Raw genomic sequence first — 24,211 nt, 5'->3', positions numbered from 1 at the left:
GGATTCTCTACCACTGCACCACCTGGGATCCACCCTCCTGCCCCCAGCCCCGGGGGTGGGGGTGGGGGGAACACCCAGCACAAACTGGCCTTAAATTATACATTACTGATATATGAAAATATAATTTATTTTTGTATGTTTGATTTGTATTAAACTTATTTGTTACATACTAATTGTAAGAAACTTTTGTGGATGTTGTTTCCAACTTTTGGAGTAGATGTTTGATTATTAGTAGTATTATTATTTTTTTTTAAGTAATTACTAAACCGAAAGGGGAAAAAAGGTGTTTAAGGTTGGTATTTCTTTTCACATGATTTCTAGTGCTTTCCCTAGGTTTGAATGTTATAATCCTTATTTTATAAATGGTTTTTGATTGTAATTTTGGTCTCCTCTTTGACTTTTTGAAATTAATTGGAGGATAACTGCTTTACAATACTGTGTTAGTTTCTGCGTACATTAACATGAATCGGACACAAAGTATACATACATCTCCTCCCTCTGGAAGCGTGCATCTCCTCTTTCACTGCTAAGCTGTTTAAGAGAGTTTAAAAAATTTCCAGGTGTTCATGTGAATTTTATCCTTGTTTTATTACTTTTCATTTCTAACTGTTGTATTGCTTTGGTACACTTTTTATGCTTTGGAATTTGAGGTTTCTGGCCATATTCATTAGCTTTGAAAAATTCCCAGCTATTATATACTCAAATACTGCTTTTGTACCACTCATTCATTCTTCTACTTGAAGGTTCATTAAACTGATTCACTGTGTTTGGAGTCATTTACCCTCTTTTTGATTTTTTATACTTTTGTCCCTGTGTCCTTTATTCTAGACAGATCTTACAGTTTTCTGACCCCTTTTAGCTATCTAACCTCTTATTAAACGTATCAATTAAGTCCAAGATTTTTTTTTTTTAATATTTATTTGGCTGCTCCAGGTTTAAGTTGCGGCATGTGGGATCTAGTTCCTTGACCAGGTATTGAACTCGGGCACCCTGCACTGGGAGCCTGGAGTCTTAACCACTGGACCACCAGGGAAGTCCCCATGTGTTATGTTTTAAAAGTTCTTTATTATTTTTTTTCAAGTTTGCTTTTTTTTAAATAGTTTTTAGCTCTCTCCTGAAAATTTTAATGCTTGAATTCTATTACCTTTAACATAATACATACAATTGGTTTAAAATTGTTTGATTATTTTAATATCTGGAGTCTCTGGGTTTGTTTCAACTGTTTCTACTCCTGCTTGCCATGTCATCCTGTCTTCTCAGGTAACTAATTATCTATGTTTGTGTACAGGATAATATACTTGACAGTTTATTTGTAGAAATAGATTGAAGATTATCTTTTCCCCTCGAGGGTGGTTTTTCTTTGGTTTCTTTTTTTCCTGGCACCTAGGGGCACTGGTTTCTAAGGATCACCTCTTACACTTTTGCAGCTCTATTTTCTGTCCAAGCATGTGACTCAGAGCTGTGCAGTGGTCCTTGCAGAAATTGATTTCTGTTTCACTCTTCCTGTTAACGCCCAGCCCTCTGGGGTTCCTGCCATACTGAGTTCCCAGGGTGTCGCAGGCTTCTAGAACCATCCATGAGTCTTGAGAGTCAGACCAAGTGCTCTTAGTTGCCTCTTCCCGAGCAGCTGAAGCCCCCTTGGGAAATGCAGCCCCGAACTCCAGGCTCACCTTGCTCTTTGCCCCTTCCCTGCAGTTTTGTCTCATAATTCCTTACTATCTTGTTAACTTTTTGATGCATTTAAGACTCTTCTCTTTAAAAAATATTTCACTCAGTTTTCTTATTTGTGTTCAACTGGAGGGTTCTTTCAAATTACCTAGTCTGCTGTTAGTGAAGTAGACGTTTTTCTGGGGTTTTCTCTGCATTCTAACATGTGCTAGTTTATGTAAATTTGGGGGGCACTTGAATATATAGCTAGCCTCTTTTGTTTCCTTAGATAGTGTATGAAACTTGATACCTGTTTATTAGATTCTCTCAGCCAGGATATTGTTATTAAAGGTTGTTCAGTTGCTAAATTGTATCTTGACGCTTTGTGATCTCATGGACTGCCAGGCTTCCCTGTCCTTCATTATCTCCCGGAGTTTACTCAAACTCATGTCCATCAAGTTGGTGATGCCATCCAACCGTCTCATCCTCTGTTGCCCTCTTCTCCTCCTGCCCTCAGTCTTTCCCAGCATCAGGGTCTTTTCTAACGAGTCAGTTTTTGCATCAGGTAGCCAGAGTATTTGGAGAAGGAAATGGCAACCCACTCCAGTGTTCTTGCCTGGAGAATCCCAGGGATGGGGGAGCCTGGTGGGCTGCCGTCTCTGGGGTCGCACAGAGTCGGACACAACTGAAGTGACTTAGCAGCAGCAGCCAGAGTATTGGAGCCTCAGCATCAGTCTCCAGTGAATATTCAGGATTGATTCTTCAGGTTTGACTGGTTTGATCTTGCTGTCTAAAGGACTCTCAAGAGTCTTCTGCAACACCACAGTTCAAAAGCATCAATTCTTTGGCGCTCAGCCTTCTTTATGGTCCAACTCTCACATCCATACATGACTGCTGGAAAAACCATGGCTTTGCCTATATAGACGTTTGTTCGCAAAGTGATGTCTCTGTTTTTTAATACACTGTCTAGGTTTGTCATAGCTTTTTTTCCCAAGTAGCAGGAGTCTTTTAATTACATGGCTGCAGTCACCGTCTGCAGTGATTTTGGAGCCCAAGAAAATAGTCTGTCACTGTTTCCATTTTTTGCCCATCTGTTTGCCACGAAGTGATGGAACTGGATGCCACGATCTTAGTTTTTTGAATGTTGGTTTTTTAAGCCAGCTTTGAATATTCTTTTCATTCGGTGTGTTTTCTTTGTCAGGTAGTAGCAGTTACGCGTATTTGTTGTGTGTGGTGTTCTTCCTTGACTAGTCTTGCAGCATTTCCACTGTTTCAGATTCTTCTGTGTCTTTTCTCCAGTCCATCCACCACATTGCCAGCGTTACCAACATTGTCTTCAGAGTGGTTGTTGCTTCATGTGATCTTCTTTTTTTAAAAAAGTATATTTAAAAAAATATTATTTATTTATGGCTGTGCTGGGTCTTGACTGCTGCCTGGGCTTCTCTGTAGTTGCAGCGCGCTGGGGCTGCTCTTGCTGTGGCGTGTGAGCTTCTGGCTGCAGAGCGCAGACTCCGGAGCGTGAAAGCTTCAGTAGCTGGGGTGCACAGGCCGCAGAGCCCAGGCTCAGTCGTTGCTCCGCATCATGTGGGGTCTTCCTGGCCCAGGGATTGAACCCGTGACCCCTGCATTGGCAGGTGGATTCTTGACCCCTGAGCCACCAGGGAATCCCCTCATATGATCCTCTTGTTTTCAGTTCTGCAGTTACTTTGATTTCTTTAGTTTTTTCACTTCAACTCAGATTCTGTGAAGTAGTGATTAGTCGTTGAGGTTCTGGAACCACACTGCCTGTGTTTGAATCCAGACCCCGCTGCTGATTGTGTCCTTGAGCAGACCCCTTCACCTCTCAACCTTGTTTCCTCACGTGTGGAATGGAGATGTGATAGTAGCTGTGGCGGGGGTACCCCTTCACACCCGACAGGCCTTACTGTGTGTGCCAAGAACGGAAGGCCTGGACCGCTCCTTGTCTGGGCCTTTTCCCAGGGTTGTGTTTGCAGTGAGCAGCCTTGAAGAACGAGGTCAGGTCTCCCTCTGGGACAAGGCACAGGCCTGTTTAACGCTTACTCTAAGAGCGGTGGTTCCCCACCCTCCCTGGTCCTGTAGTACAGTTCACTGCACGCGCAGACGGTCGTTTGGACCCACGGTTCTGCCCCCATGACACCTGGGGGCCAGCAGTGAACCCCAGCGGCGTCCTCACACTTGTGCTGCTCCCTGCAGTGAGGGGCACAGTCCTTGTCTTTGATGCAGGAGTCTTGCGTCTCCTACAGCATCTGCGACCCAGTAGCAGACTAACTTCCTAGCTTGTGTAAAGCCTGAGGCCCCGCAGCTGTCTTCATCAGGCAGAGTTTAAGTGAGTTCACGCATTTAACCACCTATAACAATTGCCTAGGAGAGAGGAAGCATGTACTAAACGTTAGCCGTGACGATGTTTCTTTAAATATTTTCATATTATTTTTGCATTGGATTTTTAGGCCGAAATAAAAATAAGACTCAGAAGAAGATTAAGATTGCTATAATTTTTGCTATAATAATTGCTATAATTATATATATTATGTGGTGATGATGTATATTCTAATTTGTTGGGTTTTATTTAATTTCTTCTATTAGTTGCAAAAAATGAGTATCCATTAAAAAAATTTTTTAAAGGTATGTAGGAAAAACTAAAGGAAATATTTCATTTTATTTTTTTCCTATACTGCCCTCTTTATTTTTATTTTCTGTGATGATAACATTTAACATAAGATCTACCCTCTTAGCAAAATTTTTAAGTGTACAGTATTGTTAGCTATAGCTCTGTGCTGTAGAGTAGGTTTCTATGACATGATCATCTTGTATAACTGAAACTTTGTACCCTTTAACTAATACCTCCCTATTTCCCATCTCCACCAATAACCATTGACAGTCACCAATGTAATCTCTGCTTCTATGAGTTTCACTATTTAGATTCCTCATGTAAGTTGTATTAATACTATGTAGTACTTATCTAAAGGAAATATTTTAAACTAAATAATACATCCAGAGAGCAGTTGGATTTTAACAATTACTATTTTAATTAATGTCACTGTGATTTTGAGGTCTTGATAAGTGTTAGTCTTTTTCTTAATTCTTTTGTGCTTGCATCAAAAAATCACATTAAAAGTATAATAGTAATGTATGTTTGTATTTATGAAACTGTGGATAAGTTACAAAGAGAACTAAGTTAGCTGTATGAAGTGTTAGCTTCTAGGGAACCACTGTTTGACATTTTTGTGTATATATTTATAGTCAGCTTACATTTTAAAGTCTTTACATGCCCTGTGAAAGCAGTATATTATTAATCAGTGTCAACATTTTAAGTAGGTTAGTGAATAAAGATAAGTAAAATACTTGGTATTTCTGATATTGTGCTAATTGTTTAGCTTTATAGCACATTTTGGATTTAGTGGATACATTAGATTCAGTAAGCTACAAACACAACTGAAAAATATAACTCAGAATGCATACTTTTTTTGAGCATCACTGTTCAAAAGAAGGAAAGGACATGATTACGCAGTTTCTTAGATATGTTTTCTTCTGTAGTCTTAGTATTATATATAAAGGAAGCAAGACAAGTGTTGCCAGTTGTGTGGAGATGAAGTTAGAGAGAAAAATAATTTTTACTCTACTTAGTAGTTGCCGAAAGCGTAGAAGCATGTGGTTTGGGTAACTAGTAGAAAATGGATGTTGGTGTTGATTAATGTAATTACCAAATAATAGCCCTTTAAAGGGCTTCCCAGGTAGCACACTGGTAAAGAATCCACCTGCCAATGTAGGAGACGTGAGAGACACGGTTTCCATCCCTGGGTCGGGAAGATCCCCTGGGGAAGGAAATGGCAACCCACTCCAGTATTCTTGCCGGGAGAATCCCACGGACAGAGAGGAACCTGGCAGGCTGCTGTCCATGGGGTCACGAAGAGTTGGAGGAGCCTGAGCATACATAGCCCATTAAAATTTTGGTTTATTTTTTCTTGTGCTTTTTCTAATTTATGCGTTTCCTTATAATAAGGTTATTTGCTTGCTTTATATTACACAACATAATTAATCAGTTAATTAAACAATTACTGAACATCTAGGTTTTGTGCTAGGCTCTGGTTTGCAGCACAAATACAGTAGCTGCTTTGTAGAGTGTATAGTGGGGTGCTGCCTCCTATGTTTGGTACACTCATAAGCAATAAACGGAACCCCCAAATTGTTTATGGTGTTATGTATTTTCTGTTGCAGGGGGATAAAAAGAAGGAAATACCTGAGATTGTGCCTCGACTTTGCCAGAAGAAAAGTTTTAACTAGAGGCCCAAGTGGCACTTAGCAAGATGTTAAGCGAGAGCAGGCAGGCCATACCCTATTGGAGGGCTCCTGGTTTGTGGGTGCGGGCTAACTGGGGCTGGCTCTTAGCAGAAACGTGTTCTGACAGGATGTAGCGCCGTGACCCTTGTCTGCCTGACCACTGTCTGTAAACTTCTGAGGCCCTCTTCTTATTCCTCTTTTATAGTTTTCATCTCTTCTCTTGACACTTGTTGCCTAGTAATGGAAATGGTACACAGAGGGCATATCCCACGTGTGCCCTGGGCATCTCTGGGTAGAAATGAAATGCTTCTTCACAAAGTGTTTTTATACATGGTCACTTTATAGTATTTTGTCATTTTGTAGTGTTTGGGGGCTTCCCAAGTGGTAAAGAATCTGTCTGCTAATGCAGGAGACATAAAGATGCAAGTTCAATCCCTGGTTTGGGAAGATCCCTTGGAAGAGATAATGGCAACCCATTCCAGCATTCTTGCCTGGGAAATCCCATGGACAGAGGAATCTGGCAGGCTATAGTCCGCAAAGAGTCCGGCACGACTGAAGTGACTTGGCATGCAGAGTATTTTGGGTGTGTGTGCGCTCAGGTGTGTCTGACCCTATGGGCAGAGAGCCTCTCTCAAGCAGTCCATGTTCCCTTCTGCCGTTGGTTGCAAAGCGCCAGAGGGCCGGCACCACGGGATGGTTTCTGTGTCTCCGGATGCCCGCCCTGGAGTTCAGGGCACTGCGGTGCAGCACTGCCGATGCCGTGACACAGCGTCAGAGGGGCCAGCTGTTTGCCAAGCGCCACCGTCACCGTTTCCCTGCCTGCTCATCAGCCCGCCCATTTTCTGTGCTCATTAGCTGGGTTACACTGCTGTAACAGAGATGCCCAGAGACAGCAGTGGCTCAGATACTCATTTTTCCTTCATGTAGTGTTTCTGAGAGGGAGGGGTCCAGGCTGACGGGATGTCTTTGTTTCTTGTGGTTGTTTGTGGACCCAGGTTCCTTCCGTCTAGTTTCTCTGCCCTCCTCAGAGTGGTGTTTTCTTCTGCATTGTTGCAGAAGGGTTGCTGACACCTCCATGGCCCAGTCCATACAGTGGATGGAACACAGTGTAGTCCAGAGCACCTTTCCTTTAAGGCAGTGAAGAGATTGCATGGTTCCTTCTGCTCACGTTCTGTTGGTGACAGTATGCCGTGCTTAGCTGCAAAAAAAGGTTGGGAAATAGTCTGTGGCTGAGCAGTTACATGCCCTACTGAAACTTGAATAACAGAAAGAACGCATGCATTTTTGTCCATTGTCCATTTTTTCCTACAGGGTTATGTGCCTTGTTCATCTGTGGAGTTCTTTACATATTCTGGACTTGAATACCTTCTTGGGGATACAAATCACATGTGTTTTCTTTCCATCTGTGATATATTTTAAAATTTTGTTCATGGAGTCCTTTGTTGTACAGAAATTAACATTTTTATATACTAGAAACTGCAGAACTTTTTATAATCCTTCTTTGATACAAATGTATTTTGTATTTGTAGATTTGATCCTATACCAGTTTTGTGGCTGGGGTAGACAGGAGAGACACTATGATTAATAGGCTCCAGAAGCTCTTAATTTATGGTCAGCTTTTCTGTTTCAACTTGAAAAAGAACCATTATTTTAAATAGAAAAGTTAAAACCATCTCTGATGCCTCATTTCATTATTAATTTAATAATTTGACAGGATTTACAGTTACAGTTATCTCTAACTAAACAAATTGCTAGTTCTCAAAGTTATTTGTCAGAATGAAAGTGAAAGTGAAGTCCCTTAGTCATGTCCGACTCTTTTTGCGACGCTGTGGACTGTAGCCTGCCAGGCTTCTCCGTCCTTGGGATTTTCCAGGCAAGAGTCCTGGAGTGGGTTGCCATTTCCTTTTCCAGGGGATCTTGCCGACCCAGGGTCCTCCCGCATTGTAGGCAGATGCTTTACCGTCTGAGCCACCAGGGAAACTGTCAGGATAGCTCCCTAAAATTCATTTTGAATCTGGAAGACTTTGATAGGGAAGTCCTAGTGAAGTGGTGATCTGAAGGCAGAAAATCAAATTTGATGTCTAAGTGGGTGTTGAACCTGCTAGATGTGCTTTGTATGCAGCAAAAGTGAGGTCTGGAGGCTCAGGAGAGGAGTTAGGGTTAGAGATACTGATTTAAAAATCAGGAAGACAGGAGACTGTTGAAACCTGGATAATAATTACGCTCTTCAAAGATGAAAATATAAAGGACATATAGAGAGCTGTACTCACATTTGGAGGTCTCAAACTAGCTGAAGGGACAGGTATTAGACCTTTTAATCTTTGTTAACAACCTCATGAGATATAGGTAGTTTTCTAACTTTACGGGGAGCAAATTGAGGCTGAGAGAGGTGACTTCTACATCAAGCTGCCTAGTTAGTAGTTGGTGGAACTGGTACTTGAGAAGAGGCCCTCAGGGCACCAAGCCAAGCCGGTAGTGATCCCTGATGTCCCTGCATTTCAGAAGTGAGGGCGATTTCACTCAGAAGGGGGGACTCCCTTGTGCAGCTGCATTTCCAGTGTTGAGTGGACCCTGGGTGGTTCGTTCTTTTGCCACCTGCGGAGGTGGAGAGAACTGTGTGGGAAGACGGATTCGGTGTAGGAAGGTCCGTTGAGGGAAAAGGTAGTGCAGGGGAGCCCCTCCAGAGAAGGAGAGACAGGGGGAGCTTAGACTACTGTAAGCTGCTGTTTTTTTGGTTTGGGGACAGCGGTGCAGAAAGCTGTAACAGGTAAATTTCACATCAGAAAAGAAAGATGGTGTCACGAGCATGGGATTTATTGCATTAGGGACGCTGGTGGAGGAATTGTGCCTGTTACTGTCTAACAGTACAGTGTGAGATAGAGTGTGGATTTTCCTCAAAGAGAAGAATGATACTAGGAATAGTGGTGTTTGAAAATCCCCCCCGAGTTAGGCTGCGTCCTAGGAAGGTCTGTGTGGTGTTTAGGGTGGGAGTCCTGAGCATGACTGAAGAAGGCAGTGGGGTCAAGGTGTGTTCTGCTCAGTCATTGTGCTCCTAGAATGGCTGATAATTAGAGACTGTGGCATGATTGTTTTAAATTAATGGTAATTTCAATTAATAAACTATGAAGAAAATTTTTTACGAGTCACCTTAAAGTGTGTTTGTTTTGTAGAGGACTTGTTGTAATCCTGAAAATAAAGTTCTTAACAGGCTTTACTAAGATCGAAACTTAAGTCAGCGGCAATTTGGAAAGCTATGCTGTTTTACATTATTTTGATTATATGTAGCCTGACGTGCTGCAGTCCATGGGGTCGCAAAGAGTTGGACACAACTTAGCAGCTGAACAACAAATATAAGTTTTTCCTGTGTTTGTTACGTATTGTCATTTGTTGTTTTGTTATTTTTCCTTCATGCTATCTGCATTATAGATAAATTCACCAAAGAGTGATGTAATGCAAAGTGACTTTTATGTTCTCTTGTTTTACTATTAAGCAGAAATCAAAGAACAGTCAGCAGAAGAGGATGCTGAAGCAGAAGCGGACAGCAGCAAGCAGCCGGTCCCAGCCCTTCAGCGCTCTGTGTCTGAGGAATCTGCAAGTTCCCTGGTCTCTATTGGTGTGGAAGCCAAAATCAGGTTCGAGAAGGAATGCAGCTGGGTCAGAGATGAGTGACAGGAAGAAGGGTAGTGAGCTGGCCGAGAGGAAATTCAGAGACGCAAGCTTAGGACGTAAACCTGGGTGGAATTTGAGAGCTGGTGGCTCTGTGTGTCCCTGGGGTGGAGCGTGTCTGGGGCTTACGTGGCTGTAGGACAGAGCAGTGGTCTGGCATGTTACTCTGCTCCCCTCAGACCAGAACAGAGTGTTTGCAGTGTGCAGCTCCTAGAAGAAGATAAAAGTCAAAACTTTGAGCATAAGGACAGATTTTTTATTTACTTGTAAATGTAAGCTTATACTCTTGTTCTTTACCCTCTCTCATTTTTTTAAAAAAGAAATACAGGATGTTATAACCTCAGTGTATATTTTAGCTTTGGAGTCTTGTTAATTTTTTAGATCTTTCTTGGAAGACATGAATAAAACTGAAACCATCCATCAGTTGACTATTCCCGTCTTCTTGAACTATTTTCTGTCTTTTGCTCTCGGCACATCTCCCTTCTTGTTTTGTCTTTTGCTGGCTTCTGTGGAGACCTCCCCCGACTTTGTAATGTTGGAGTCCTCAGGTTGAAGTCCTCAACATGTTCACTTCTGTTCAGTCTGATAGCTAGGTCCTGTCTGTGTGCCGATGAACACACATTTGTATTTCCAGGGCCGATCTTTCTCTGCACTCTGGACTTTCCTGTCCATGTCTCTGCCTGACATCACTATTTGGAAGTATTCTAGACACTGCACTCATAACACGTCCAGAAGCACTCTTGATTCTTGACCCCATGCCTACCCCAAATCTTCTCCCCAGGATTTCTTAATTTGTATAAATATTAGCAATATTCATCCAGTTGTTTAGACCAAAACCTTTTGAGTTAATCCTGATGTCTCTCTTTTCTCGTACCTCACACCCTGAATTTTGTAGTTTGACTTTGGAAGATGTCCCAGACAAGTACTCACCGTCTTACCTTGCCTACCATCTTGGTTCAAGTCCCTGTTATCCCTGCTACTGCTAAGTCACTTCAGTCGTGTCCGACTCTATGCGACCCCATCCCTGGGATTCTCCAGGCAAGAACACTGGAGTGGGTTGCCATTTCCTTCTCCAATGCATAAAAGTGAAAAGTGAAAGTGAAGTTGCTCAGTCATGTCTGACTCTTCACGATCCCATGGACTGCAGCCTACCAGGCTCCTCCGTCCATGGGATTTTCCAGGCAAGAGTATTGGAGTGGGGTGCCATTGCCTTCTGTTATCCTTAGGAGGCAACAGTTACCTTTTAGCATAGCTGCAGAAATGATCATTCTAAAACATAAATTAAGTTTCCCTCAAACTCTCTTTAATGGCTATCTCTTCTATTTACATTAAATATTTCAATAATACTAAAAATTTCAAATCCCTACCATGATCTGCATCTTGGAGAAGGTTTGAAAATTTTCAAAATGAAAGATAAAAAATAAACAGTCCACACTGCATTTACCCATTATTTCTGCTTTATTTCCCTTTGTTACACTTTTTATTTCCTAGCAGTTCATTTGATTATTTGTCCCCCTTACTTTTATGTGAGCTCTCTGAAAGCAATAATTTTCTCCACTTTTTCTGCTTTTTATTGCACTGATAATTTTTTTCTATTGATTGCACATTATATTTTGTTTTGAAGATGATATCCCTGAAGGCTCATGTTTCTTTTTTTTTTTTCCCTCGGCCACACCCTGAGGCATGCAAGATCTTAGTTCCCGGACCAGGGATCAAACCCCCAGCCTAGCAGTGAAAGTGCTGAGTCCTAACCACTGGACCCCCAGGGAATTCTCAAGACTCATGTCTTTTTTGTTGTTGTTTTCCAGTCGCTAAGTTGTGTCTGACTCCTTGTGACCCCATGAACTGCACCTTCCCTCACTTTCACTGTCTCCCTGAGATTCCTCAGATTCCCATCTATTGAGTCGGTGATGCCATCCAACCGTCTCATCCTCTGTTGCCCCCTTCTCCTCTTGCCCTTTAGTCTTTCCCAGCATCAGGGTCTTTTCCAGTGAGTCAGCTCTTCGCATCAGCTGCCAAAGTATTGGAGCTTCAGCTTCGCATCAGTCCTTCCAATGAATATTCAGGACTGATTTCCTTTAGAATTGCCTGTTTTGATCTCCTTGCTGTCCAAGGGACTCTCAAGAGTCTTCTCCAACACCACAGTTCAAAAGCATCAGTTCTTTGGTGCTCAGCCTTCTCTATGCTCCAATTCTCACATCTCACATCATCTCAACTCACAACATCTCACATCAGTTAGTAGTAGTACCTAACTATTGGAAAAACCATAGCTTTGACTATGTTTCTTTATGAATTTCGTTTTGAAAGAACTTCAGATTTACAGTTCTAATTGATTTCTTAGATTTAGCAGTATAAATGCTTTATCATTTTCATATCTCTTTGCATTGATCATCTAGCGTTTCATTTTCTAGTGATTTAAATACATCCTATTTTTATTTTCTTTGTTGGCCCCCCAACCTTTTGCTTAGTTTTAAAAACTCAGCTTTAGTTTATATGCAGTAAAATGCACCCATTTAGTGGGTTTTGACAGTTGCATACTGTCATATATCCATATAACCACAAAGGTAAAGAACAGTTCCGTCATACTGAAAAATTCCCCCAGGCTCATTTGCTGTCACCCTGACCCCACCTTCTGCCCGAGGCAGTCACTTACCTATTTTCTGACCCTGTGGTTTTGCCTTTGCAATAACATCATGTGAACAGAATTGTGAATCGTGTGTCCTTTTGATTCTGGCGTTTTAACTTAGCATTATGCTTCGGAGAGTCATCTGTGTGGTTGCATATGTCAGTGGTTGTCTCCTTTTTATTGCTGAGGTGGCTTCTGTTTTATGGAGGTGCCTGCCGCAGTTTATCATTTCCCAGTTAAGGGATGTTTGGGTAGTTCTGCTTTGGGGCAGTTATGAATAAAATTGGGATAAATATTCACTTGCAGGTTTTGGTGTGAACCATAGCGTTTTTATTTCACTTAGCTAGCTAAATACCTAAGAGAGAAGTAATTTTTAAAAGAAAATGCTGAAGTATTTTTCAGTGGAGCTGTACTGTTCTGCTTTCCCACACATGCTGTGGAGTGGATTGGCAGGATATTTCTTGTTCTGCTTCACCTTTGCCCTCTCGTGAACACTGTCTCTGTGTCCTGGGGGTCCTGTCATTGCCTCGAGAGAGGAGACCTGGCCTGGTCTGGGTCTAGGACGGAGCCTTGCCCCTCCTCCACTGTAGAGGTCTCCTTCCCACCCCACATTCCTCCGTCTGCAGCTGGTCTTGAGCATTGCAGGTGGAAACTTTTTCTCTCTCTCTGCCACCCTGTGGCTTTTGTTCCCCCTGGGAAAAGGGAGGAGGAAGAGCTGGCTGGGTCTCTGTGTCCTCCCCGAGTGGCTGCGTTTCGGCCCCCAGGCTTGTCCCGTGACCGGTGTGTTCCCAGGGCTCTTGCCCAGGCCCCAGTGGTGGCCCTGAGCCCCTGGGGAGGGGCGTGGAGAGAAGCTGGTGATTGGGCTGGAATTCACCATGTGTCTGCAGGTCCCGGATGCTGTGTAGTCTCTTACCCCCCTGCTTGGCCTGGAGCAGTTTGTACAGTTGTCACTGAATTCACAGCCTGCTTAGGTGACACCCGGGGGCCTCTTCCTCAGGTTAAGCAAGTGCTTGTGTCTTCTCTGGTCTTGGAAGCGCCTTTCGTCCAGGTGCAGGTGAATTGGCTGCTCTATGACTTCTGTAATCAGAAGTGTTCAAGAAAAGTGAGTTTGTATGTTGTGACCATGGGCCAGAGCTCTCTGTGACTTCCACCTCCAGAACAGAAGCTGGGAGTTTCCTTGTGCATCCTTTAAACTTAGCAATAAATTACTCTGTCTGTCTTTATATCCTATATCTCTTGTAACATTCCTGTTTCTTTAATAATTTGAATATTTCTCTAAAAATATTTTCGTTGTGGGTCTGTTGCGTGGTGAAATTTCTGAGGTCTTCTAGAGACCTGGGGATGATTTTGTTATACCATCACATGTGAGTGATAGTTTTGGATATAAATTTAAGGTTAAGCTATTTTTTGTTAGTATTAACGCTTTAAAAGTATTGCTCCATTTCCTAGTCAGTTGATGTTGATGTTCATCTGATTGTTGCTCGTCATAGGTAACATTTCTAGGGGACAAAAAAACCAGAGACAGGGTATGCTGAAGAAAATGTAAGTTTTAATAGCTTAAAGAAAATTATAAATAAGAAAATTTAAAAATTAATAAAATACTGGCCAAGGATATTGATGGATAGCATCCTGGAGGCAAGAAGAACATGTTTCCCACATTGGACTTCATTTTTCTGAAAATAGACCACATGTAATTGTGTGTGTGGGAGGTGTGTGTGTGTGTATCAATAGGCAGCACATTTATTACAAAATGGAAATAGATGATATTGGAAACACTTAAAATATTTAACTTTTATTTTTTAAAAAAGCAGTTTGTCAAGAGAGGTCTAATATGAATTTAACTTATGTTAAACATTATCTGAAAAGATTGTAGATAGTTCTTATCACCTGTTAATGCAAGACTGGGGTAGAGACTACAGAGGTGATGGTGGAAACTTCAGTACTTGAGAAGAAGGATTTGAGGGTAGCAGCCATAAATATGTTAAGAAGAGAAAATATATACAAGAGGAGTGGTTCTTTTTCATTCTGTTTTTTTCCTAAGACCCCTTACTAAGTGTATTTTCCATAAATATATTTATTGTTTTTTGTCCTTTAGCTTTTAAGGTGCTCTCTTTTTAAAAGAAATAATAGATTTTATTGTTTAGAACTACTTCAGGTTTACAGAAAAATTAAGTGGATGGAACAGAGAGTTCCCAAACCCAATCTTCCCCTGCCTCCCTGTCCCCTGTTGTTAGCATCTTACATTAGTTTGGTACCTGTGTTACAACTGATAAACCAGTATTGATACATTATTATTAAAGTTCTTAGTTGCATAGTGTTCATTCTTTGTGTTACATAGTTCTGAGTTTTGATCAGTATGTGATGTCCTGATGCCTTAGTTACAGTGTAGCAAATAAAAGGTCTCACTGCTCCAGCTTCCTCCCCTCCCCCTGCTCTTGGACCCTGTCCCTCCCTTCCCCCCACTTCCATCACTAACTGCTCGTTAACCCACTTACATTTATATTTGTATATCTGTGTGTGTGTGTGTGTGTGTATCATGCACAATGAATGTTCCATCTGGTTAAATAAAATTTGGTTACCACTTGCTTTACACAGCTGGGATATAATTGAGTGGCCATTAAACCATACCCTTTGCCCAACCTTAGCTTTTACTTTATTCCTTTTTAATACTTTGATTTTTTTTGGAATCAGATTTAAAGGAAAATTGTTTTTCTAAGTACAAAATATAATTTTGGGGTATATTTACTATTTCTAAAAATAATGCTGTAGAAAAATAGAATTGTGAATGTATAATTACTATAGATTTAAACACTTAGCTTGCACTAAAGACAGTATTTAATTTTAAAGCACAAGTATTTCTGCAGTTGTCTGGAGCTTGAAATAGTTAAATAAAACTGCTTCTCTCTTTCTTCCTTTTCATTTTGCCAGTGAACAGCTCTGTGCTTTTTGTTACTGTGGTGAAAAAAGTTCCTTAGGACAAGGAGACTTAAAACAATTTAGAGTAACGCCTGGGTTTATTTTGCCCTGGAAAAATCAGCCTTCTAACAAGAAAGACATTGATGACAACAGCAATGGAACTTGTGAGAAAACACAAAACTCAGCACCACGAAAACAAAGAGGACAGAGAAAGTAAGTGGTTTTGAATATAAATAGGTCAAATGCAGTAAGACTATATATAGTTTATTTTCATTGAAATGTTTAAGACTATGTGAATGGGATTGTTACCAAATGATTTCTTGTGTTTCCAACATCCATACAATGCTTTATGACTCACCATTAACCCAGCAAACATTTTCTCAAAAAATTCTCTATTTTAAAAAAAGTTTAGTTGTGTATTAACAAAAAAGAAGAAAACTTCAAAGAACATAATATAAGCCTAGAGGGGATTCATATAAACAGAATGAAAAATTTTAAAAATTAATGAGATCTTTCTTTCCTTTTTCTAAATGTTTTAAATAGTTTGTAAGAATATAACATAACAGAATTGCAAAACCAAAGTGGTTTTTACTACTCATGTCCTTTAAGTGTCATTTATTTGTTTGTGTTTACGCTTTAGAGAATGGTGAAGTGTCTTGTAAACACTTACACTGTAATACAGTGTTAACTTTCTTTCCTTCTGAGTAATCATATGCTGCCCTTTCTAAAGTTAAAGAAGGTCTTTTTTAAATAAAAAAAAATTATGTGGTTACCTCTGCAACTAATACATGTATATAGTTGTAAATCAACTGTAATTAAAAAACATTTACTATTTGTATAATCATACATGTATGTCTATATTCATGGATGTTTTAGTTCCCTGAAACTCTTATCTAATATGTTTATTTTTGAAGTTAAAATTTTTTTATATGTTGTAGTTTTGTTTGAAGGCCATCTTCATATGTGGACTTGCCTCTGGTAGTTGAGGGAGTAGAAGTTTCTGTGGTTGATGAGAAAGTGTAAAAATTAATTTAGCTTGGAAGGCTCACCAGCTCTGGCCCTTGAGGCTGATGATGTAATCACCCAAGTGCCTGCCTGGCTGGCGGCCAGAGTTAAGTACTGAGGCATTGTTGTGTTGTACTTATTTGATTGGCTCCTTCTTTTGGACTGCTGCCAATGCCTTGAAGACGTGAAGTAGGAAATGAAACAATAACAAGAAAAACTCTTTTAAAAGAATTTAAGGTGGAACAGCTTAAGGAAGTTCAGAAGTACTGTATTTAGAGTTTTGATGTTTTAAAGGCCATGCCTTGCTTTACCTTTCGTAATCAACTTGAGTGCTCACATTCTAATAAAGTATATCAGAAGTCCAGGAAACTTACAAAGTCCATCAGTCATTAGTAAATTTAGTGGACTGGACCAGGTTATATCTTATATTCTGGTGTTCTGCCTTGAATGATGGCAATTAGTGAAGAACTGTTCTGGGAAGTACAGTTGGGTTTCATTTATTTATTTATTTTATAAGCTTAATTAATTTTTAATGAAAACTTTTATGAGCTGAAAATAATTATGTAAAAAATAACCTTGGTTTAGTGAAAGTCTTTATATGCACTTAAGTGTTTAACTAAAGTTATTAAGTGATGATAACAGGCCAGTTAATGGACCTTAGGAATAAAGCATGTTTGCAAAATTTGGAAATCATTTAGCTTGGTAATGATTTTAAATATTGACAATATTTATGTTGCTAATGAGTTGTAAACCAGATAGACAGCCAGTTAATTTTTTTTATTTGAAAAGCAGGATTTTAAAATAGTTTTTCCCTCATAGTGTACTAAATATAAGAATATGTAATCAAGGGGTCATTTCCTCTCTTTTTGGTTTGTTTTAGACTTAAGCTTTGGGGGAGGGGTTGTGTATTTCTGCTGTTCCCTAAGCCAGGCTTCTGTAACCCTTAGGGTTGACATCACATTGTCTGCATACACACTGCCTGTAAAACCTTAAGGTCAAGTTTGACTAACTTGCTGGTTAGGAACTGGTTAGTAATAGAATATTTAGTCATTCCATTGGTTTTTATATCTGTGCCCCCATCAAATTCTGGTGTAAAGAAAGTATGTTTAAACAATATGTTCATCGTTATAGACAAACTGTTGGTCTTTTTTTTTCCTCCTAATAAATTGGCAGTGCTTGGTAATGAAGGTATATTTTCAGGAAGGGAGAGATCATCCTTATAGGAGGGTTGTTCTCGTTTGTTTCACCGCGGGCATTCATAAAAATGAGACTTGGAGTTAGCATAGCATGGTGAACTTAAAAAAAAAGTTTGTGCATTTCTAATGCTGCACATAAAAATACAGGTTATTTTTTACATGGTTTGATATTTAAATGTACTTACTGAAAAATGTTAATACTTTTTCTCTTTCAATGATTCCAGGTATAAAAAAGTTTAGTTCCTTGGTCATTGTGCTGATTTTCTCTTAATAGGAATCATGATAAATATCCAGCAGACAGATGTGCAGTGAGTTATGATCTATATTCAATAGTGACTTAATCCAGAATTATCATCAGGCTGAATACTTTGATATCAGGGGAAAATTGAAGTTTTAGTGCCAACCATCTGATTTCCTGTGTTTACTGTTAGACACAATAGCAGTCATTGTTTACTTACCAATCTCAGTGAATATCTGAAGTTTTAGGGCTTTGAAAGTCTGAAACCTCCCATCTGTGGTATATCTTATTCAGTGTTCACTTTTATCAGGAACTTTTTGCTGTTGTTACACTATTTCCCTTATTCCCAAGTCACCAGTAGGTAGCTGTTTTGGTTTTGCTTTTGACTTCTGGTTTGTGAGGTGAAGTCTTAGCGGAGGGTACATGCAGCGTCGCAGCAAAGATCGGCTGTCAAGATTGCTGAGGGGACATACGAATGCGCCCGCTGACACATTCCCCTCCCCTTGCCTCCCTTGTCACACTTCGTAGTGGGTTTTCACTTCCCCTGGGAAATAACCTCTCTTTTTGTAAACTTAACTGCCGACTCTGTTGTTGGTAGCCCTTACCATAAAGCATGTTAGAGATTTCGGATTTGCTCAAGTTATGTTTTTTAAGCATTTAAATAAGGCCAAAGGGAATATTCATTTTATATGACAACATACAGTTCCTGACTAGAATAGTAGAATGTCAGTTAAAAAATTACAGATATATAACATTTCCTTATGGATTTGGAGACTTTTTTTTTAGTTGTTGTTTACATGATATAGCTACCCAGTTTTATATTAATATTGATGTTATGAACAATGACATATATTCTAGAAGTTGTTTTATAAGCAGTTTATGCAAAATAAATTAAAATTGATTTGGCAATACCTTATATTTAAGTCATTATGAAGCGAAACAGTTTTCTCCTTGTTCTCATTTTCACATTTGTTTTGTTTTGTTTTCTTTTCCAGGGAACGGCCTCAGCAGAGTGTCGTGACTTGTGTCAGTGTGAGCACGCAGACTGCTTCAGACGATCAGCCTGGTAAACTGTGGGATGAACTCAGTCTGGTTGGCCTTCCCGATGCCATTGATGTCCAAGCCTTATTTGATCCTACAGGTATGAGCCAGTCTTCAATAATAGCTACCTCTTAATTCTGCAAGGCCAATTATCAACTTAATATTAAATAGCATTCATCTAGAAATAATTATTGCCATTGTTAAAAATATCTTTGTTAAATATGCCTGCTTAGGTAAAATAAATTGTCTAATTATGTTTATCTAACTTATTTAACATCTGCACAGGGCCATAACTGGGCTGGACGCTTTTATAAATATTTGCATTTGCACTTGTGTAGACAGCAGTGCCATGGAAATCTGACAGTTGCAGAGAGAGAGATTATAAAGGGATCTGTGAAAACTTGGGAGCATGGCAGTCTGGGTCTTCCTGAAGTAGGAGTGAAGGATGATGGATCTTAGCCGTGTGGATGTCCTGTAGTACAGTGTAGTGGCCCGTATTTATGACTCAGTGATGTTGGGGCTTTGAGTAAATTTCATTCTATAGTTGAACTGCATGTAATTGTTCAAGTGATAGAGAATTTAAAGACTGAGCTGTTATCAATGATTGGTGTGGAATGCAGTGGAAGAGTGGTGTATATGTAGTTTGTCATAAAGGATGAGATAAATTTCCTTTATATTTATGTAAATATACCAAATAAAAATACAGTAATATTTAAATAAAATGACTAGAAATTAATTTCTTTGTTGAAGAAGCAATCATTGATACAGTGTGCATTAGACTCACTTGGAGGGCTTGTTAATATAGGTTTCTGGTCACCATGGCAAGAGTGTTTGATTTGTAGGTCTTGGTTGTGATGTAAGATTTGCGTTTATCACAAGTTCCCGGACGATGCGTTTTGAGAAGGGCTGCTTTAGTGGAATCACAAATACAGGATGCGTTGTATATTCACGTTAGAATCGACTGAAGGATTTTACATCTTTAATTGTTAGCGTTAATATGTTTAATGTGTACTTATTTGCTTCTTTTCACTTTAACCATGTTAGGCACTTGTTGGGCTCACCACCGTTGTGTGGAGTGGTCACTGGGGGTGTGCCAGATGGAAGAACCGTTATTAGTGAACGTGGACAGAGCTGTTGTCTCAGGGAGCACAGAAGTAAGTAGAAGAAACACATATTTAAACCATAACTTTATAACATTTGCTGTGTCAACATGAAGATTCACTTGTAAGATTTATTAAGTGATTAATGTAAAAACCCTTAAAATAGGAAATTATTGATATCCAAGGGTAGTTTGTGCAGACCACTAGATTATATAGTATGTTAAGTTGTGCAATAAACACCAATCTTTAAATAATTTACATTTAAATAAGAAATTAAAATTTTTAGAAATGGAGATTACTGACTGTACTTAGGCATCTTACTCTTTTAAGACAAAACTCTCTGACAAAGATTTAAATTAGGAGAGACAGGATTTGACACGTCTTTAGTCCACAGTGTGAGCTAGTTCTGTTTGCTATTTTAAAAATTGATTAAAATAATTTCTTTTCAGTCAAGTTGGCAGTTTGGTTTGTCTTTCTGGCACCATCCCAAAGCGATACCATATACACAGTCTGCCGTCTTTCAGAGCTTCCACTGTGACTTTCAATCAAAAATAAATGCAGCGTTTACCTTCTATCTATGAAGGCAACAGACCCTGTGAAGTAAAACTGCTTTGCTGCTTAAAAATTCCCCTTGGTTTTTGACAAACGTGTTTGGGAGAAGTGAAAACAGGTTTTCCAAAGGGATATTAAAAGTGGAATTTTTTGCCATAGAAATTACACAGATTTAATACAGGTAAACCTTTCAAAGGTATAGTTGAGACAAGGATTTAGATTTAAGTAATTATTCAGTTATTGTAACATTTGCTTTACTCAGATGATCAAATTGACCTAATTTAAGTGGAGGAGTCACTCTCACCTCACGATTAGTCAAGTTAGAGTGTTTGTTTTGGAAGTGTGACCTTATATTTAAAGGCTTACATTATTACCACATTTGAACAGTATAATGCCCGGTAATAATTTCCATAGTCTGAGCATACTTGATGGCCAGCCAGGTCATCGTTGTGATAGGTCATGGAGCTGATTCTTCCATGAGCTTCTTAAAAGTAGTTTTGGAATATTTTGTGACGGTGAGAAGCAGAAGCGTTATAGGAAAGGCAGTGAAGAATAGTGAAAGGACCCTTTGTGGTGCTGGGTTGTTGAACTGTAGCAGCTTATTTTTGATAAGGCCGTAGGGAAATGGGCACTCATATGCCTTGTGGACAGGAATGCAAATGGGTGCATATCTTCTGGAGAGAAGGTTGGTAGTATCCCACAAACTATATATGCACTTATCTTTTGACCTTTCTGAGGTTCTGTCCTGAAAATATGCCTTCAATAATACAGAAACTTGTGCCATTAAAGGTTAATAATTGCTAGCGTTGTTTAATTTGCAAAATACTGTAAAAAAAACCTAAATGACCACACAGAATAGAATGGTTGAATAAGCTATATATATCTTTTTGTATAGCTCTGATTCCTGGAACCATAGGAATGTTTCACTTAGCCTGTAAATAAGCAATTACAGCTGTCTGGGCTCCGGGGGAACCTTAAAAGGAAGAGCAAAATTCACAGTGAAGGGGGTAGAGAAGAAACTAAGTGCTGAAAAATAGTATATTGACTGGACACCCATAAAGCTAAAGACAAAATCAAACAAAAACTGCACACACATGCCGTAAGCTAGTGAGCACTATTCTAAAATGAGTTTTGTTGTGTTAGAATGGTTATCAGAGGTATCAATATAAACTCATGGTTTTTAGTATTTACATGGACAGATGATACTGAAATCCAGGTGTATGTATATGCAAGTGTTAGTATGCATGTATTTAACTCCTAGCTCTGTCCCTCTGAAAGCCTAGAACCAGTGACTTCTAGCAGTGAGCCTGTCAAGTGCCCAGGTCTTGGTTTGTAACCAGTGTTCTCCAATAAAAAGGACCAAGGCTCTTGGAAGTGGCTCACAGTGCAGGGGAAATACAAGATGAGGTGCCAGAAAGCAAGGAAGTGCTGATTGAGATGGAGACTTGTTAAAAGCATAGGAGCCAACCTCAAGGAGCTCCTAAGAGCTGGACCAATTTGAGCAATAACAAAAATTAATGATAGTCTTGGGTTTTCATCCATAGAATGATCCCCACTGCTAAATAGATAAATAAGTAGCGGAGGTCAAGTTACATCACTTCTCTGCTTAACACTCTTCAGCTACTTCCCATTTTATTAAGAATAAAAAAAAAAAGCCAGTCGTTACTGACCATCTGGGCTATCATGATCTTCACGATCCCCTCAGGCGCTTCTGAGACATTGCTCACAGTAACTCTTCCCTGGCCTCGCTTCCTTCAGCTGCCCTGACCTCCTGGGTCTTACTCAGAACCGTCCACCTCTGGGCCCTTGCAGTTCCTGTTCCCTTTCCGTTGACCATTCTCCTCAGATACATGCCTGGCTTCCTCCCTCGTTTCCTCAAGTATTTACTCAAGTTTACCTGAGGTCTTTGCTGGGCTCCCTGTTGAAAATTTCAGGCGCCTCATCCGTCACACCCTGGTGGATTGTCTTCTCCTCTGTACTTAGCACCCTCTGCCTTGTCTGTATCTCCTCACTAGATAGTAGTGCCGTTCTGATGTGTCTTTTTCTGTTTTGGTCTTTCCTCAGTAAATATTTGTGGCCTAAATGAATAGCACTAAAGATCATTCATGGAATCATTCATAGTTACAAAAAAAAAAATAAGTGCCAGAATGTTAAAGGATGTCACCAATGTGATGAATTTTATTCACGTTTATACATTTATACTCATCAGAGGAACTCTTGTAAAATAGAGGACATTTTTACAGTTCTGCTTAAGTGATAGGAGTGGGGAGGTGTGACAATGACAGTCTCTGAAATCTCAAAAGGTTCCTTAGGGCCAAAGTATGTAAAAGTGCTGTTGAGCCCAGAACAGGCTTTATTTTACAAAAAAAGAGGTGTTACAAATTTGTTGAGCATTATTAGGACAGCATGTAACTGAATAAATTATGGTCCCTGCCTCTGTAAAGAAAATAAACATTTAACCTGCCTCTTCAAGATAAAAGTGATGTTTCAGCAATGAGAATGTAATGACTTCTCAAAGAAATACGTGCTGGGGGTTGAGCATTTTGGTAACAGATGTTTGGAGCTGTGTCTATTGTTAGTTTATTGCCAGAAACAATGAAAGTTTGTACTCAAACAAACAACACAATATTCTCACATTTGTTGCCAAAAAATCTTGGACACAGAATTTCCTGAGTAAAGTATTCTAAAGCATTGATGTATGTTTTAAACCCATTTGTTAAAAATTAATGTTTTTTGACTCTGGAAAGTGAAACTCTGCTGGCTAATTTTTGAGAAGTTTGGGATTGAAAAATGGTCGTTGAAAACATGTGCCTCTGTTTCGATCTCCCTGTTTTTGTGGGAATCCTTTTTTAAAAAACCTTCGACAGATGCTGAAATAAACTGAAGTAGAATTGGACCTTTCAGTCTGAGACGATGGAAAAGAACAAGATGCAAAGCTCAGATGGGGGTGTCTGTACGCTCTAAACTTTTGGATTGTTCACGTCTTTTAAGAAAGAAATGTTTGAGTACGTGTCCTTCTTGTTGTTGGAATATGTATCTCTCCTCTCTGTCACTTACCAACATGTGTAAATTCATGTTGTTTCTGTGAGCACTTAATTACTGAGGGCGTGGATCCTGCGCTGGTGTGACATTTTGTCTCCGGCACCGCACAGAGTACCCTGAGTGCCTGGCGTCTTGGCTGGGATGAGCGGATCCGAGCGGAGTCTGTCAGCGAGGGGCAGCGCTGAGCCGGTGGTCCAGGGAGGCGCGTGCGCGGCTGACACCTAGTGGCCACTGCCAGCCATTGTGCGCTGCGCTCAGAGCCCAGCTGCGGTACTGCCGAGGCTGACAGCCCCGGAATCAGCAACATTATTCCCATTTTAAAACCAATGCATCATCTCCTCAGTTGTTAAAGTGCATTCAGTATCCAGCAGTTGAGTTTTTCTGGAATTTCCCTGAAATTGTTCTTCAGTTTTTCCACAGGAACTTTTATCTTTTGCTAGACAGAAGAATATGCTAAACCGTTTTTCTCTTTTAATTTCCTCTTTGGATTCCTGGGGGTACTACCAACCATTAAAACATTACTTGTAGCATCTCTCCACTTAGAATTGATAATTTCTCGTGTTTTCTTCACCCCCATGATTGGGCCTCCCTGGTAGCTCAGACGGTAAAGAATCCTCCTGCAGTGTGGGAGACCTGGGTTCAATCCCTGGGTTGGGAAGATGCCCTGGAGGAGGGCATGGCAGCCCGCTCCAGGATTCTTGCCTGAACAATCCCCACCAACAGAGGAGCCTGGCAGGCTATGGTCCATGGGGTCGCAAAGGGTTGGACACAACTGAGTGACTAAGCGCATACTGCAATTCCATTGTGTTCTGCTGATTTTGTGCCACTTGTGTGTGTAAAATCCCAACTAATTTCTGCAAGAAGAGTTGTAAGTTTTTTAAAA

The 24,211-nt window shown here is 40.0% G+C and overlaps 1 protein-coding gene across 13 annotated transcripts in view; it reads left to right on the top strand.

The window, feature by feature from the left end:
* KMT2C (lysine methyltransferase 2C) overlaps window positions 1-24,211 on the top strand; it is a 257,514-nt gene that overhangs the window by 87,317 nt on the left and 145,986 nt on the right. For 11 of the 13 annotated variants that reach the window (XR_006268679.1, XM_043464206.1, XM_043464205.1 and 8 more), the window contains 4 exons: window positions 9,437-9,578; window positions 15,167-15,367; window positions 18,589-18,734; window positions 19,679-19,788. Coding sequence is in view for 12 of the 13 variants with exons in the window: in XM_043464206.1 (XP_043320141.1) it covers window positions 9,437-9,578; window positions 15,167-15,367; window positions 18,589-18,734; window positions 19,679-19,788 (599 nt within the window). In the remaining variant the exon portion in view is untranslated. The remainder of the gene's footprint in view (window positions 1-9,436; window positions 9,579-15,166; window positions 15,368-18,588; window positions 18,735-19,678; window positions 19,789-24,211) is intronic. The other 2 variants (XM_043464211.1, XM_043464199.1) reach the window with 1 other exon arrangement.

The sequence above is a fragment of the Cervus canadensis genome, chromosome 3, assembly GCF_019320065.1.
Source record: "Cervus canadensis isolate Bull #8, Minnesota chromosome 3, ASM1932006v1, whole genome shotgun sequence".
Classification (NCBI taxonomy): Eukaryota; Metazoa; Chordata; class Mammalia; order Artiodactyla; family Cervidae; genus Cervus; species Cervus canadensis.
Note: the sequence above shows the minus strand (reverse complement) of the source record. Positions and strands in the feature narration are given on the sequence as shown.